Raw genomic sequence first — 12875 nt, 5'->3', positions numbered from 1 at the left:
CCAATCCAATCAAAAATCAAAATTTAAAAGAATAATAAAGGCAAAATAAATAAAAAAAAATTTATGGTATAGTTCGAGAGTAAAGTTGAATATCCAAACTAGTGAATATTAGTTTTTATTGGTTTGTTTTGATTCAAATCAAAGATAAAAAGTAAGTGGTTTATTTTGGGTAATTAGATTAGAGTATAACAATGAACATTCATTTGTCATCTGTGAAGTTTTTTTTTTTTAACTTGACCCATTTATTTTATAGACATCTAGATGCAAGATAAAAAAAATTATATCATTGTGTAATGGCAGCATTTTTAGATATGTATGAATGATTTAAATTTTAAAAGTACTAATTAAAAGAATAAAATTGAAAAAACAAAAGGTGTATATAATCATAGATATAATTATAGATAAAATAAATTCTAATTCTTGAAATAAAAAGTATTATAAGTAAAATTGTGTAAGTAATAATTAGTTATTGAAGAAGTGGTTACTTAAATGATAAAAGATTAAATAACTTTTTTTTATAATGAGCTAGAATTCAAAAAATTAGTTACTAAAATGATAATTTTAAAATATAATTTTTTATTGTAAATAATTATTTGTAAGTAATAATTAGTTATCGAAAAAGTAGTTACTAAAATAATAAAATAATAAAAGATTAAATAACTCTTTTATAATGAGTACTTATTTAAATTAAAAAAAAGTAGTTAATAAGTTATAATGTTATTATAATGTTATTAAGTTAATATACAAAATAAATTTATATTTATCAAGTTAATATTTTTTTTTTCTTTTTTTCCCACGTCTTCTCATCATCATCATCATCTCCTTCTTCCTCCTCATCTATTTCCTCCTCCTCTTACTCTTCCTCCAATTTCGATTGTCATTGTCGTCACATCTTCGTGTCTTTCCAACGCTGTCACGTCATCGCGTCTCTACTATCACCACAACTCTAGTTTCTCTTTCTTTTCTTCCTCCTCATCATTTTCTTCTTCCCTTCATTTTATCATCCATCTCCCCTTAATATATAAAAAATCTCATTAGACTTGGTAAAAAATTCGTGGCTTAATTTATTATAAAGTCTAACAATAGTTTAGTTATTAAAGAAAAAATTCGACAATAATTTTGATTTATCGACAAATTTAAATAAAAATTCATTGATAATTATAAAAATTCTTATAATGATACTATGTTATCATTTTTCAACCTTCTTTAAAGTTTATATATTTAAAAAATAGATTTAATTAATACTTTGGTCCTTATATTAAAGACAATTATTCAATTATTTTTTAATATTTTTTTTCTCAATTGAGTTTTAATATCGTTTAAAATTATGCAATATTAGCTCATTCGTTAAATTGACGTTAACATTCGTTTGATGGTGTAACGTGACAATATATTGAATTTTTATTATTATATTTTTAGTTTTTTATTTTTATTTTTTGTTTTATTATATTATAAGATTTGATTTATTTATTTTTAGTTATATTGTGCCATATTATTTTTAAGATCATATCTTTACTTTTCTTCAAATGTAAGGGTATTATAAGACTTCATTAATGATATGATATTTACACAATATAAAAAACATTAAAACATATATTATTGTGAAGTATTTTTATAAAACAAAACCTATTTCTTAATGGAAAAAATAATTATTTTTATTCACTTAAGATTTTATTTAAGATCTAAGATCTTAAAATTTGTCATCATTATTTTTTTAATGTTAGTTTTATAAGATCTAGATATTGAACCAATGACTTTAGGTATATATTCTAAATTCTATTCATATTGTTGTAAATAGTTTAAGTCGATTGAATAACAAAACAGGGGGAAAAAAGAGTATAGATGTCTTTTTTTAGGTAGAAGGAAGAAAAGAAAATAAAAGGTGACAATAGCATGTAATTAGAAATGAAAAGAAAGATAAAAGAAAATTCGATAAAAAGAAAAAGAGAAAACATATCTTTCTTTGCTCAGCAAACAAGGGTCAATAACATGCCAAAAATGATTCTATAATTGAATGAGGACAAATTTTGATGTCATGAAGTTTGGTATATCAACAAGAATTGACAAACTGAATCCCATAAAAAATGAAAATTGAAAATTGAATAGCATGGTGATAAAGAAAATTCTTGTTCCTACTTCTTCATTAGTAAGCTACTTTCAAATGCACACTATTTTGAGAGATAAAGTTATGATTATAGATAAAGTCAAATATACGTCAGATTAATTTAACACTTATTGATCCCACATATATTGCAATTGGATCACTATCATCATCATCATCATCTTCAATTTTATTTGCATGTAAATATTCCCTCTCTCTCTTTTTTTTTTTTTGTACATTATGTGTCTTACTTTAACAAATTTGCCTAATCAACACATCCCAAAACTTTTTATTCTTTGGCATTCTATTGGTGAAATGTGCATGAGATGAAAGATGATGGAGAAATGCTTTAGCTTGGAGTGCTTTCTATGTTCTATGTGGGAACATTTCAGACATAAATGTAGTTATATATCTAGAAAGGAAACAAATATGCAATTTCAGACATGAATGTAGTTTGTAGTTAACTTCTCTTTTTGAAAAAAAAAAAATACCATTCCAGTGATGAAGAAGTTGGGGTTTGCATGTATAAGTTCCATTGATTTTTTTATGAATGTGGGGTTTGTGTAAAAGATGATGCTCAATATAGTACAAAGTTAAGAAATAAACACACTTTTATAGGTAGGCTTTTAGGCCAGAAATAAGAGGACAATTAAAGTCCATTTCTTTTTGTTGGTTTCCTTTCCAATTTCAACTTTTTCTTAAATATTTAGTTGTACACCGAAAGATAGTGTGAACAACCCTCTCTCTTTATTATGCATAACCTCTCAAAGAACATAACCTAAAGTTATAACTCTTGAAAAAAACATAAGTTCTAGAATCTTGATATATGCTAATAACTAAATTGTTGGGCTTTATTGGATTAAGATTTTAAAGCATTTTTAAAATAATGAATACATACATACATATATATATATATATATATATATATATATATATATATATATATATATATATATATATTATTAAACAAAGTCTTTATAATGTCATCGGAACAAAATCTAGTAATCTAATAATATATACAATTAAGATATTTTATAACTTAAATACATTTTTAGGATAAATTTCTTAAGAGTACAAGTATCACACTCATTCAATCATTTCGCCCTAAAACTTTCACGTAATTTCAATTTTACCACATTGTTAAAATTCAACCAAAATATTAATTTACAAAATACTGGTATGGTTACAAATATGTATAGAGGATATCTGTTTAAGTGTTTATGGAGGTTTGTATGTAATGTGTAACTTTAAAAGTGGGATGTAAAATTTCTTAAACAACCTAATCCTATTCTTAGGTTGTCTGATTATCAATGTTCTACATGTTACCGGGTCATCAACATGTGCCCACTTAGTCTTGCATATCAAGGAATGTGTTGAACAAAGATATATCCAAACCTCTAAGAGACTTGAAACATATTTCATAGATTTTAACAAATTTTTAAAAGAAAACGACTTTTATTCTTGTAACTGCATTTTTTTGGAATGATTACTTAACTTTATGAAAGGTAAAGAATATCTCATTTTAGAAATAAAAGGGACAATAATTTATTTTTATTTTATCTTTTAAAAATGAAAATTGAAACATCCTTGTTTTACAGGAACTAAAAAAAACCTGATTAAATATAGGACTTATCTACCATAAACCATTCTAACCGACTCTGAAACTGTCTTGAGGTTGTCTCTAGTCCCACCCTTTGTTTTTTGTACAAGATCATTCCTTTTTAAGAAGCAGTAGGAAATTGAGAAGGGACATTCAGTCAAGTCCAATCGAGAACGCAATAAATGGGAATTAATACTAATTGTTGTTTCCGTAATGGCTAAGAATCCCTGTGGTGTACATACACAAATCTCACTACAAAGACAAAGCATATCCCATTACTGTTAGAAGAGAAAAGTAACCTCGAATCCACTTGTTAGATTAAATTGTAGTTTAATTGAACCAATTGCTACCTTTTGACACAGTGCAGCTTCATTCAACTGGTGGAGTTGCTTTCTTCACTCAAATGGACTGCTCATCTTAAAGCTTTACACTTGCATCTGTGATGCTTCAACCAAGATAAGGAAGCTTTTTTTTTCTGTCAAAAGTCACATGCAGAAACCAATAGCAAATCCTAGATACCATTACAGATAATAAAACCATAACAAACCCACACATGATTCATCTAACCTCTCATTTTTTAATCAATAATGGGACACAGTCGAGCAAACATTTTAATCACTACTATTACCGACACGCTATTATCTATCAGGCGCAGAACTTTCAATTACTTTTTTTTTATCTTTTAGTTGCAATGACTTGGCGGATTAGCCCAAAAATAAAAGGATTAACTATCTTGGATACTTTAAGGACCGAAAATCTAATCTGCACTTTAGAGCTGAATCACACTATACAAATTCATCTGAGCCTTCGTGGATGAGAATAGTGCTGACTACGGAAGATGTGACCCAACCAACAAAATAGTGTATTACGCAATGAAAGCATGCAATCCGGTTAGTGTCTGAATCAGGACAATTCCTGTCTCAGAATTGGTTTGAACATTGTCTAAGAGTCAACCAACAACAGAAAGAGGCCCCAGGAGAATACGTAAAAGAAAGAAAGCTCAAAGGGTAATTCTGATTAAGAGTGGATAGCTGTGACCTTTCTCATAACTGGGCCAAGAGTCCCTGTCTTCACTCAAGAATCCCTCATGACGTTTCCAGACTTCTTGGTCATAGTTCTCCGTTACACTGAAACGTAAGCCATTTTCCTTGGCCACCTCCAAGAACAGGTCCAACGAGTTGCCTCTTTTTGGACTTAAAAATATGGCCTCAGAAGATCCTGCTTTTGATAATAAATGTTTGACAATACGAGCAAGGTCTCTGTGGAAATCCTTAAAGAAAGTGCTGTCAAAGTGACACAATCAATGTCGTAATATAAAGATAACACTAGCATATACAGACCAAAAGAAAAGGCGAGTCAAGCTGCATGCATGTGAATCTGCTGATGCATTTCGTACAAGACATAACTGTCTTTTGCCCCCACTTGAAGAATAAATATAGATATCTAAACATATATTCAACTTTAAAAATTGAAAATGATAAAAAGCTAGCAAAAGAAAACAAAGAAAAGTAACAGCATTTTCCAACTGACATACATGAATGCAAAAATTGGATTATTATATATATAAATAAAAGCTTCAACCAAATAAATAAGAGATTGTGTCTTATGACTACTACCTCACGCTGAATCCTTTGTCCGACTCTGATCTTTATCCAAATTATATAGGTTAAGAAAAATGCTATTGACATGAAATGACAGTTTCCAATAAGCAGTTACGGGCTTACAGCTATATCACAAGAACCGGGTATAATGTTTTCAACTAAGGATGGAAAATTCATTCAAATCAAGTATGAAGCAGTCCAAATATCAAATATCTTACCAATCACTCGCAATGATAATATCAAACGTGTCCGCTAAATTAGTAATATCCTCCTGATTCCAGTGAAGAGTCATAGACTTCACAACTGTATCCCCAAATGCTCCAGAGTTGGCTTCAATATTACGCTGAGTATCTGATGGTCATGGAAGAGCAATGCTATTCAACTAGAAAATATATCAATTACATTCTAAAACGGATATTGCCGCATGCATATTTAATTAGAGAAAGAGCATTAGATATTGTGCTGATTACTATGAAAAAACATCACATTTAGTACAAAGTGGGAAACGTTAAACAATCAGTGTTCAACCCGAAAAGAAGTAAAGGACGCTGAAACATAACAAGAAGTAGAAGCGATAGACTTCATTGGTTCTTTGAGAAAAGAATCTATACGTTGATAGTTGTTGGAACTTCATAGGGTCTTAAAAGAGAGAAGAAAATAAGATAGTAAATGAATTAAGTTTCTCTCACAAATTAAAATTAACATATACATGATTTAAAATGACCTTTAGGAGAAATTAACAGAAAGTCTCAATAAAAGTTTAAATGAGTTAATTTTAACTTGTTGAATAAACATACGTCATTTAACTGACTTTCTTACAAGTGTTTTATCTTCTTACTTTCTTTTCCTACAACTAATTATTGAAAATTTTATCAAAACAGGGCCAATAAATGGTTTCACTGCTGCATTTATTTATTGATCCTTAAGTGCAATGTGCCAAAATATCATATACATGAATAACCAGCTTAACCACTTTTTAAATACCTCCCCCCTGGAGGGCCAATCTCCTTGAAGGACTGATCATTTTGATCATGTTAACTATAGCACCAGACCTAGCTCTCCTAGAAGTATAACAGTAGACTGTTATCAACCATTCCCCTGAATGCATAATCCTAGAGTGTAATCAAGCTTCTTCCTTCATGCATCTCTCTATAGAACAAGATATTGAAAAAAAATCCTTAAATGCAATGACACAATCCCACAAGTAGTTTTCAATCTTTGGTTGATGCATGATGAGACAGTATAACAATGCATTCAAATACTCACTACAAAGGAATAGAGCTTGCAAATATATGTTGCAGGTGACATCAATTGTCTTGTGATAGAGGTCAAGTAGACCAAGTCACAAGCACTTGGATTGCTACTCTCTTAAGTAAAAAGAGTTACACACATTTTGACTATCAACTATAATTTTTGACCAAGTGGTAAGTGCTCAATCCAACAATTATTATTAGAGCTAAGACCACAAGTCCAATTCCCAATAGAACAATTGTTGAGGGAGAGATTATTATAAGTGACATCAATTATCTTATGACAGAAGTCAAGTAAACTATAGCTTTTGAAATATTGGTAAAGCGCTTGATTCAACAACATCCAATTTGAAGTCACTTAAAATGGTTATCAGTTTCATTATATATATTTCGGCAATTTCTTGCACTCTAAATTTCCCAAACATAGTATAATTTTAAAAACCTGAATTATACGTTAAGTGTGCATGAGCTGTGAGTTGACCACAATAGTACATAAGATTGTGTGTGCGTCAGTTCTGAATTTCAGATTTTTATCCGTGTTACATGGTTTGTGGTATGATTAGGTATGTGGCAAGGAACTTTTCCTAAACAGTACAAGATAATACGATAAGTCAGTTCATTGATTCATATCAAAATTCATTTAGGGTTTGATTGTGTGGACCGGAGAACAAAGGAGAACTAAATCTATTTGATCCACTGAAATATTTCTATTAATAAAGATTGATTGGTAGATAATTTGTTTCCCTATATAGCTAGTGATTATACTATTTTTTGTATGGTCACTCTAATACCATTTTTGTTTAGCTTACTTTTAGGTAATTCATTAAGCATATTTTCTTTCCTAGGATTTAGTTTCTTTCTTTTACTTGATGTAATTCTCCTTTATAAAAAAGGTTGAAACCCAACACATATTAATTGTCAATAATATTTCCTATTTTCAACTTTGGTATCAAAGCACGACCTTTGCACCTCTGATTTCCAGCCATGACCTCAGCCATCAGCAATGATCAAAATCCACAGCCTCCAAAATGAAGCAAAGGGTCCCTTTTGGAAATAGTCATTCTTTTCCAATCACCTCCTTTCGGCTTAATTGGTAGAACTATCTCCAATGATCCCTGATAAAGATGAGAATATCGAGGGCCATAATAGGCATATACAAAATGTCTACAAGAGAAGGAAGTGGAAACCCATAACGTGGGGACCACGAGATATTTCCAATGATTCAGTGCAACGGTTCTGCCTTGCTCACAGAGAGTGAAAAAGTGAATAGGAGGCAAGGTCTGAGAGTGTCAGACCTTCTTATCGTGTTGGGGAGCCATACGTGAAGGGGGGAATTTTTTTGGTGAGGAACTTGGGTTGGGCTGGGAAGGCAATTGGATTGTCTCCCTCAGTGTATCCTCTTTCGTTTTCTTTAGAAATTCAGCTTCTAATAAAATCCTTGCCTACTTTTATTCATCTCTGAGTGTTATTATTGTCTCTGTTTTCGTGAACCTATCAATCCCAATCTGTGAAATGTACAATCATGAAAGCTTGGATACCTCACTAGTGAGCGACCCATGCTCAACAATAATGATCTCAGTATCCCATCTAGGATGCTGAAAACTCCATGTTGATGACATGTGTGGTCCTATCATGTAGGACTAGGTTGTGGGTAATAAGTATTGCAGATTTGTGTGCTATTCCACAGCTAGAGAATTGAAGCAAAGTGTTGTAGCAAGAAACAATGCAAAAGCGGAGTTTAGAGATGTGGATTTTGAGGAGTTGTGGGTGGAAAAAGTTCAACAAGAATTGAAGGTTTCCAATTCTCCATGAGTGCCGTTATTACGCACAACCCAGTCCTACATGATAGAAAAGGGACAAATTTGTATTAGTTATGTTCCCACTGCAGAACAATCAATAGATATCTTAACCAAAGTATTACCCAAGAAATACCCTAAGAATATAAACAGTTGTGCATGGAGGATAGCTTCAAGCCAGCTTCAGGGGGAGTATTGACAGGATGTCAAAAGAGGATAAAATCTATATTTGATCCTCTGAAATAGTAATGCTAATAGGTTTGATTGTGCAGTTAATGTGTTTCCCTATACAGCTTGTAATCATACTATTTTCAGTATGATTACTCTGTTACCATTTTAGTTCAGCTTATATTTAGGTAATTTATTACTGTTATACTTCTTTCCTTTTCAGGATAAGTTTCCTTTTTTCATCTGATGTAATTATCCTCTATAAAAAGGTGAAAACACTACACTAATCAATAGTTAATAATATTTCATATTTTCAACTATTACTATGCATAAACTTCAAATTGTAGAATTAAATAGTTAAAAACTAACAAAGTAATCGAACTGGCAAAACACTAGCCATTTCTATTTTGTTTACTTCATTGCTTCTGTCTTTAGAAGGTTGTGCGTTTTGCACTTCCCATCCCTAATGTTCTATCGTGTTCCCAGGTCTTCTCTACCTCTTGCAGCCTTTCATCTATGAACAGATGCTGCATTGAATAAATAAGTTCCTTGACTTCCTTCATCCCTGGCACATCTTTCCTCTTCTTATACTTACTTCCACTTCTATTCTTCCATCTATTGGAACACTTCTCACAACTTCTTGGGCAAAAAGAACCATGGGTCAGCATTCAAATGAGCCATTTAATAGTTATTATACTATAAAGTCATAGTCATTATTACTAAAATCCAAAATGTTGTTTTCTACAGCAAAGAAAAACATCTGTTTGTACCCATCCTAGAAAAGAGTTCCTCATCCCTAATCAAAAGGAAACGAGAAGCTAATCACTACTCTTAGTATAAAACAAACTTTTGGCTAAGAAAAAAATTAAGATAGCAATTAACAGCAGGAATGAGGAAACTCTCACCAAGTTTTCTATCACTTTTCCAACCTGTCCAGGTTGTGACATACTAGCTTTGCTTTTACAATATCTAATTACTTCCATTGTCATGAGTAGGAAGAGCACAACAAAATATCAAAAAATTGCAACCAAAGTCACCTAATTAGTCAACTCCCACTCTCTGGTACAGCATTAATACCTCTTACCATGATAAAGGAAGACATCACAATGCAGTCAATAAACCCTTACAAAATGAATTAAAACAAGGTTTAGGGAAGAAACGAGTCAACTAATGATTGCATCAAAGGTATTATCAAATTCAATTTACATATAGAAGACATCTGACCCTTAGTTTATGAAGAAAAGTTTAAAAGGAAAGAGGAAATTTGTTTAAATTAGTAGCCAAAAGGCACTATGAAACCCATTCTTCACATCTATTTTTGGCAAAGATATTGAACTCTGAAATAATACAATTAATTCTCCTACAAAACTATACCAAAAGGATACAATCAACTACTTGTGGATTTCCATCTGTGATTACAACCTCGGATGCCCCTGTAGCAGCTGCAATAACAAATCCAGCCAAGCCATAGCCAGAACCAAGCTCAATAACCTTTTTAGACCTAAAAGAATTTAAATGCATACCAAATGACAAAAAAAAAAATTATACCAGCAAAAAGTAACAAAAATAACAGTTAAAATGTGTTACGCAGTACACATTGAAATCTTCAGGAAAAATTACGCAGTTTTCAAGAATTTAAATGCATACCAAATGACAAAAAAAATTATTCCAGCAAAAAGTAGCAGAAATAACAGTTAAAATATGCTAAGAAATACAAAATGAAATCTTCAAGAAAATTATGCAGTTTTCAAACCTGAATATATCTGCATGTGACAAGCAATAGTGAGCAAGAACATCTTCCGAAGGCCAATTACCTGCAAAAGACAACACGAATTTATAAATAAGCATGTGAAAAGAAAATATACAGAATCAATATTTTGAAGATATTGAAAATCATGTCAATATCTTCTAATAAAAATGGTGACACAGTGCACATGGCTCCCACCTAGTAAGGTTTAGGATGGATAAACATATGCAGTCTTACACCTGAAAGTATTTTACCAAGGCTGTACTTAAAAAAAAGGCATTATTTTTACATCAAAACATTTGGGAAAATTATAATGCTTCATGTTAGGAACCAAGAATTGAAATGAGAAAGAAAATGAAGTTCTTTATAAAAGAGGATGAAAAGAACATGAATAGAAGAGAAACTCTCCAAGGATTTTGCTTTAACAAAGAAAATGAACAATTGATAAATGACAATGAGTACTCATTTCCCCTTATATCCTCCTATTTAGTTAACTCATGAACTGCTTAACTAAACTAATCGGTATCTTAACTGTCATAACTAACTCCTTTCCCATAGTCCTAGCATTCCTCCAATGAATGCAATGAAAAATCAACTTATCTACATGACTATATCCAAAGTTCTGTTTGATGAGTAACTAATAGGATATCCACCCTTCCCCCAAACCAGAAAAAAAGAACATTGGTGAAAAAGATCACGTGCTAACCAAATGCAAGCTGATCACCCAATCTTCCCAACTCAGCTACCAAGACAAAGGGACCTATTTAAAATTACAATATTATGCTCTAAGCCTTCAACCAAATTTTAGTACCAAATTAAATTGATTCATGTCATAAAAGAAAAACTTCCCTTCAATATAGAATATACAAAACTTTGACAATGAGCTTGTGACTCATGTTTCACTTTATTCTGAAATGTGTTATCAAACCTTACACGTCTAGTCAATGTTATAAAAAACAGGTTGCGACTATTTTGCAGTCTCTGCGTCTGCAAATGCCGACACATTTGTCCACAATTTTCTACAATGTCACAATTGTAACAAAATTGCAACTACAACATGAATTCAAAACATTGCTCTCAGCACTGGCAACAGAAGATTGTGAGTTATTCACAAAATCTCAGTTGACATAAATGAAAATATTTTATACAAACAAATATCATCGATCTCTCAAATCTGAGAAGCACAGCTTGTGAGTTGTAAGGAGAATGATAAAAGAAACTTACAAACAAGCCCAGTATTGTCAATGTTGTATCTGTTGCATATTTCAAAATCACCAAGGTCAGCACGGCTGTCCACTCTTTGTCTGCATAAACAAAATACAAATACATAATCATGCAAAGACAATCATCAAAGGCGACTAAGTTGTTGAAGCCGTAAATCCACATGAAATGAGATTGTCATTTACTTCTAATACTAGATGTAAGTTAGCAAACACTTTCTACACACTCCTTCAAACACTTTTTTCTTTTATTAAAGACAAAATCATGAGTTAAGCGCACTAAATAAGGAGTGGTTCCCACAATATTTCCTGATTTCCAACCAATTTCAGCCTATAGTAGACGTCTCGATAACATTTCTCATGTAAGGTACGGTGATAGGAAAACCAAAATCAGTTCAGTTCAAAGTAGATCCGTTTCCACATAACTTACTAAAAACTATTTTTTCCTAATGGCTAACCTATTGGTTCTGAAGCAATGCATGGAAAACAAGCATTCTGATTAGCGGAAACTGCCGAAAATTGACGAAACGTACAATTGTCATTTACTTCAGTTTCTTTTGCTAAACATTATAGTTTTTAAGTAAAAAAACAGAAAATTTTCCCAATCGGAACATGAACACGAGATTGAAAACCAAAATGGAAAAGGAAAATAGCAAACTAACGTCAGAAAGAGTTGAGGAGCGTCAGGGATGAGTAAAGTGTAACAAACGCGAGCATCTCTGGTAGAAGAACCGTCGCGTTTGTTCGAGTCACGTTCGTCGTCGATTACATGCGAGGGTATCAAGTTGAATCCATGGCTGGTCCTTCTCGAAATGCGCTTAATAATAATTTGAGATTGTTCTTCTGCAAAGAAAACGAAAATTTCGATTAGTAAAAGAAGCATTTTGGCAACGAAAAGGTTGAAATTGGATACCTGCGAAAATGAGATTACCTGAGTCTGGCGGAGAGGAGCGTGAGAGAAGCGCGCGGCGAAGAATTTTCCATCTCAAAGAAGAAGCTCTGACGTTCGCTGTGTTGTCCATGGCAGCTTTTTGTTTTTCTCAGAAGGGGTGAGGGCCATTTTTATCTACTTTCTCCTTCCTTGATCCAACTAGTATTTGTAAAAGCATAATTAAAATATAGTTATTCTTTATGAAATTAAATAAAAAAATTATTAAGTTTATATGATTTAAGTTATTTATTTATATTTTTATTTCCAATGTTAAAATTTTAATAAATAATTTCTTTGATATGTCTTGCAATTTAATCGGCTTTTGTAGTGTTTAAATTCCAATTTTGTGAAAAGTTTAAAATTTGTAAACGTGTTGAGTGTGTGTTTGGTTCAATGTTAAATAATTGATTCTAGGACAGAAGTAACTATTAATGTGAATTTTTTTACTTTTTTTACTTTTT

General features: G+C 31.4%; 1 protein-coding gene across 3 annotated transcripts; it reads right to left on the bottom strand.

Annotated features, from left to right (window-relative positions):
- Positions 1 to 3621: 3621 nt before the first annotated feature.
- Positions 3622 to 12554, bottom strand: LOC114179143 (calmodulin-lysine N-methyltransferase). Of its 3 annotated transcripts, none has more exons than XR_003603434.1 (8): positions 12415 to 12554; positions 12146 to 12326; positions 11488 to 11567; positions 10270 to 10330; positions 9902 to 10017; positions 5521 to 5653; positions 4052 to 4984; positions 3751 to 3953 (listed from the first exon to the last, which is right to left on the bottom strand). XR_003603434.1 is itself a non-coding variant. In XM_028065375.1 (7 exons), exons 1-7 carry the CDS (start codon positions 12503 to 12505, stop codon positions 4702 to 4704), a joined length of 945 nt encoding a protein of 314 aa, XP_027921176.1. In that variant the 5' UTR covers positions 12506 to 12554; the 3' UTR covers positions 3622 to 4701. The 3 variants fall into 3 exon arrangements, 1 of the variants encoding a protein (XP_027921176.1); XR_003603435.1 differs by having other exon boundaries at positions 3751 to 4146; positions 4443 to 4984; XM_028065375.1 differs by having other exon boundaries at positions 3622 to 4984.
- Positions 12555 to 12875: the final 321 nt, after the last annotated feature.

Source organism: Vigna unguiculata, chromosome 3 (genome assembly GCF_004118075.2).
Source record: "Vigna unguiculata cultivar IT97K-499-35 chromosome 3, ASM411807v1, whole genome shotgun sequence".
Classification (NCBI taxonomy): domain Eukaryota; kingdom Viridiplantae; phylum Streptophyta; class Magnoliopsida; order Fabales; family Fabaceae; genus Vigna; species Vigna unguiculata.
The sequence above is the reverse complement of the archived record's forward strand: the minus strand, read 5'-3'. Positions and strand labels throughout refer to the sequence as shown.

Coding starts and splice junctions, on each gene's coding strand:
- LOC114179143 (XM_028065375.1), bottom strand. CDS start 12,505: ATGGACAACACAGCGAACGTCAGAGCTTCTTCTTTGAGATGGAAAATT. Junction 12,327..12,414: donor CTCCTCTCCGCCAGACTCAG/GTAATCTCATTT, acceptor TTTTCTTTGCAG/AAGAACAATCTCAAATTATT. Junction 11,568..12,145: donor GCTCCTCAACTCTTTCTGAC/GTTAGTTTGCTA, acceptor TTGTTTATGCAG/ACAAAGAGTGGACAGCCGTG.